Source organism: Formica exsecta, unplaced genomic scaffold, assembly GCF_003651465.1.
Source record: "Formica exsecta isolate Colony F162 unplaced genomic scaffold, ASM365146v1 scaffold4999, whole genome shotgun sequence".
NCBI classification, from domain to species: Eukaryota; Metazoa; Arthropoda; class Insecta; order Hymenoptera; family Formicidae; genus Formica; species Formica exsecta.
In genome coordinates, this window is record NW_021852240.1 from 16,480 (window position 1) to 20,015 (window position 3,536).

Below are 3,536 nucleotides of genomic sequence, written 5' to 3' on the forward strand. Positions count from 1 at the left end.
ATGATGCCGGGCTCTACTTGCACGCGGATCGGTGGCGGCGGTAACGGGCCGGTCGGCATCAAGAGGCGAGGTTGTTGTTCCTCTCTGGTCTTTTCTTCGGTTTCCCGCGGTCTTTTGCGGGCCGGGTTGCTCGCTGGTGGTCGTGAGCGGGCAGGCGGCGGTGGTGGAGCCTGCATCAGCTGCTCCATTTTCAGCTGGTTTTGTCGATCGGAACGCTGGATGAGTGTTCCGATTCTCGGCGGTCGGCTCGGCGGTCGGGCGGCTGGGCCGGTCGGCGGACGGTCGGTCGTTGGCGGCTTCTCATTGCCGGCTTGGCTGGTGTTCGGCGTCGGCGGCTGGTATTGAAATCCTGGATCGTCCAGGATCTCGTTGATGGCAGCTAGGATGTTTTCGGGATCGCACATCTTTGCTATCTGTGCCGTTAGAGCTGGAGTTCGGCTGTTTATCCCTCTCCGTCGGTAGTGGGGGTATCATCCTCGTCCTCGGGGTTGTTATTGTCGCCGTTTTGTTTGGTCTTTGCGACTTTGAGATCCTGAATGTGTACATGTTTGTACCATTTTCCCCGTTTGCTCCTCAGGTCTACGATTACTGGCGAGATAATTCGACGAACTTCGAGCGGCCCGATATATTTCGGTGCAAGTTTTGCGTTGAAATTGTCGGCTTTCTTCGACAGTGGGTGGTCTTTCTTCCACACCCATTCGCCGATGTGCGGTCTCCACTCTCGTCGCCGGAGATTGTAGTATCGCTCTTGCCGCTGGAAAGCTCTCGCAAGTTGGATTCGGACGATTTTATAGGCGTCGTCTAGTCGTTCTCGTGTCGTATCTGGTGACGTCCTCTCGGTTGCTGGTGCGGTGCGGTGCGGCGGTACGAGCTCTCGCCCGTAATTGACATATGCCGGCGTATAGCCGGTGGCATCGTGTACTGCCGTATTAAATGCGAATTGAAATGCGGGCAGGTGTTCGTCCCAGTCTCGATGGTCCTTGTCGACGAATTCGCTGATCATTGTTTTGATCGTCTTGTTGGTCCTTTCCACTGGGTTGCAGTGCGGTGCATAGGCGGGAGCGGTCTTATGCTGGATATTGAATGCGCGCAGTCGGTCGTTAAATTCCTTGGAGGTAAACTGCGTGCCGTTATCCGACAAGATTGATTCCGGTCGGCCGTGTCGAAGGATGACTTTCTCGGTGATGGCCTTTGTAATGGTTTTTGCGGTGGCTTGGCGGAGCGGTGTTACTTCCACCCATTTTGAAAATCGATCTTGCATTACGTAGAGCCACGTGTGGCCCTGTCGTGAGCGCGGTAAGGGCCCTACGAGATCGGTAGTGACTTGCTCCCATGGGCGCTGAACGTCGGTCGCGTGGAGCTTTCCGGCCGGTTGTTGTTGGGCCACCTTGTGCTTCTGGCAAGTTTCGCACGTGCGTACATATCCGGCGATCGCCCGGAACATCCCCGGCCAGTAATAATGCTCGGCGATGCGAGCGATTGTTTTCGCGATCCCCAGGTGTCCGGCGGTTGGTGCGTTGTGATAATTTCGCAGCACCGTGTGGCGTTGATCCTCCGGCACGCACTCCTTCCATTGTTCCTCCGCGGCGTGCTCCTTGAAGTTCAGGCTGTGTAGGATATGGCGGAACAGTTTCCCGTTGCTGATCCGATAGTCCGGTCGGCTGGCTGGTTCGCGCTCGACCTCCGCGAGGATTCGTTGGTACCAGCGGCACCGGCGTGCGGTCGCGGCGCAAAGCTCAGGTTGTCGCGATAGGGCGTCCGCCACTCGGTTGAGCGTGCCCTTGCGGTACTTGACCTCGAGGTCATATTGCTGGAGCTCAAACAGCCACCGGGCGAGTCGCCCGGTGGGAGCCTCCAGGCGCTGTAGCCATTTTAACGACTGGTGGTCGGTTAGTACGGTGAAGGAGTACCCCTCGAGGTAGCCCTTCATTCGCCGAATGCCCCATACCACCGCGAGGCATTCTAGCTCGGTGGCGCTATAATTACGCTCGGCGCTGTTTAATGTCCGGCTCGCATACGCTATTACGCGCTCCCCTTCCTCGAAGTATTGTGTCAGGACGGCCCCGAGGCCGCTGGTGCTAGCGTCGGTTTGTAACACGAATCGGCGCGTGAAATCCGGACAGGCGAGTACCGGTGCTGAAATGAGCGTCTGTTTTAGTTCGCGGAACGCGTTCTCTTCTGCGGATCCCCACGCCCATCGTGCGTTTTTCTTTGTGAGCCGGGTGAGCGGTGCGGCGACGGTCGAGAAATTCGCGATGAACCGCCGGTACCAGGACGCCATCCCCAGAAACTGTCGGACTTGCTTGACGTTTTGTGGCTCGGGCCAGTTGGCGACGGCACTAACCTTGTCGGGGTCGGTTCGGATCCCGTCGCGGTCGACTACGTGCCCCAGGTATTTCAACCGATCGACGCAAAAACGGCACTTGGCCGGGTTGAGGCGCAGGCTTGCCTCGCGTAGTCGGCGGAAAACTTCGGTGAGTAATTGCAGGTGTTCCTCGAACGTCGCGCTTATGACGATAATATCGTCCAGGTAGACGAACACGTTGGGTTCGAGGGCTGGTCCTATGATCGTATCTAATAGCCGTTGGAAGGTGGCCGGTGCGGAGTGTAGCCCGAAGGGCATGACCGTAAATTGATACAATCCCCGTCCGGGGATTGTGAACGCGGTGATCGGTCGGCTTGCGGGTTTGAGCGGTATCTGCCAATATCCGTTTTTTAAGTCCAGTGTCGTTAAGTATCGCGCGCCCCGTAGTTTGTCGAGTGTCGCGACTACTTGCGGTAACGGGTAGGCATCTTTTTCCGTGGCATCATTGACCTTGCGGAAATCGATACAGAACCGGTACTTTCCGTCTTTCTTTTTGACGAGTACTACGGGCGAGCTCCATGCGCTTTTGGATGGTTCAATGACGCCGGCAGCCTCCATCTCGGCTACTTCCCGGTCGATGACCGCTTGCATCGCAGGGTTGCGTGGTCGGTAGCGTTGTTTGATCGGTGTCGGATCTCGCAATCGTATCTCGTGCTGTACGCGGTCGGTTGGGCCCTGGATGTTCTCGAATTTCGTTAATTCGTGTTCGAGGAAGTCCTTTAGTCGTCTTTCTTCCGTGACGGTTTGCGGGGTCAGCCCCCCGGTCGTTCCGTGTAGCATCGGGGTGTTCGCTCGGGGGGTGTATCGAGGCGGGGCCAGGCGGATGCCGGTACGTGCCCAAAGATCCATGCCGATTAATATCGGGCTCTCGAGGTTCGGCAGGATAGCGAAGTCGTGCTGATACATGCACTTCCCGATGCGGATGGGCAAGGTGATGGTGCCGGGGATCCGGGTGGTTTCGCCGTTCGCGAGTTGTACGTCTCCTTCGTGCCGGTCGATGGCGTGCCCCCCTCGTTGCGCGTGGGCGGCCGTGTCGTCGTTAACGAAGGATATTTCGGACCCCGAGTCGAGCAGGGCGTCGTATTGGTTTTGATCTACTCGGACGCGTATGTGCGGCCGCGGCGTAAATCGGATGCGGGGCTCGGGGTTCTGGCGGCTGATGTGGTGGCCC

The 3,536-nt window shown here is 57.8% G+C and overlaps 1 protein-coding gene across 1 annotated transcript; it reads right to left on the reverse strand.

The window, feature by feature from the left end:
* Nucleotides 1-17: 17 nt before the first annotated feature.
* Nucleotides 18-404, reverse strand: LOC115241483 (proline-rich protein HaeIII subfamily 1-like; the record flags this gene model as incomplete). The annotated part of the gene is made up of 1 exon (XM_029817249.1): nt 18-404. A coding segment is annotated over exon 1 (387 nt), but the record flags the coding sequence as incomplete, so codon positions are not given.
* Between the last annotated feature and the right edge of the window lie 3,132 nt (nt 405-3,536).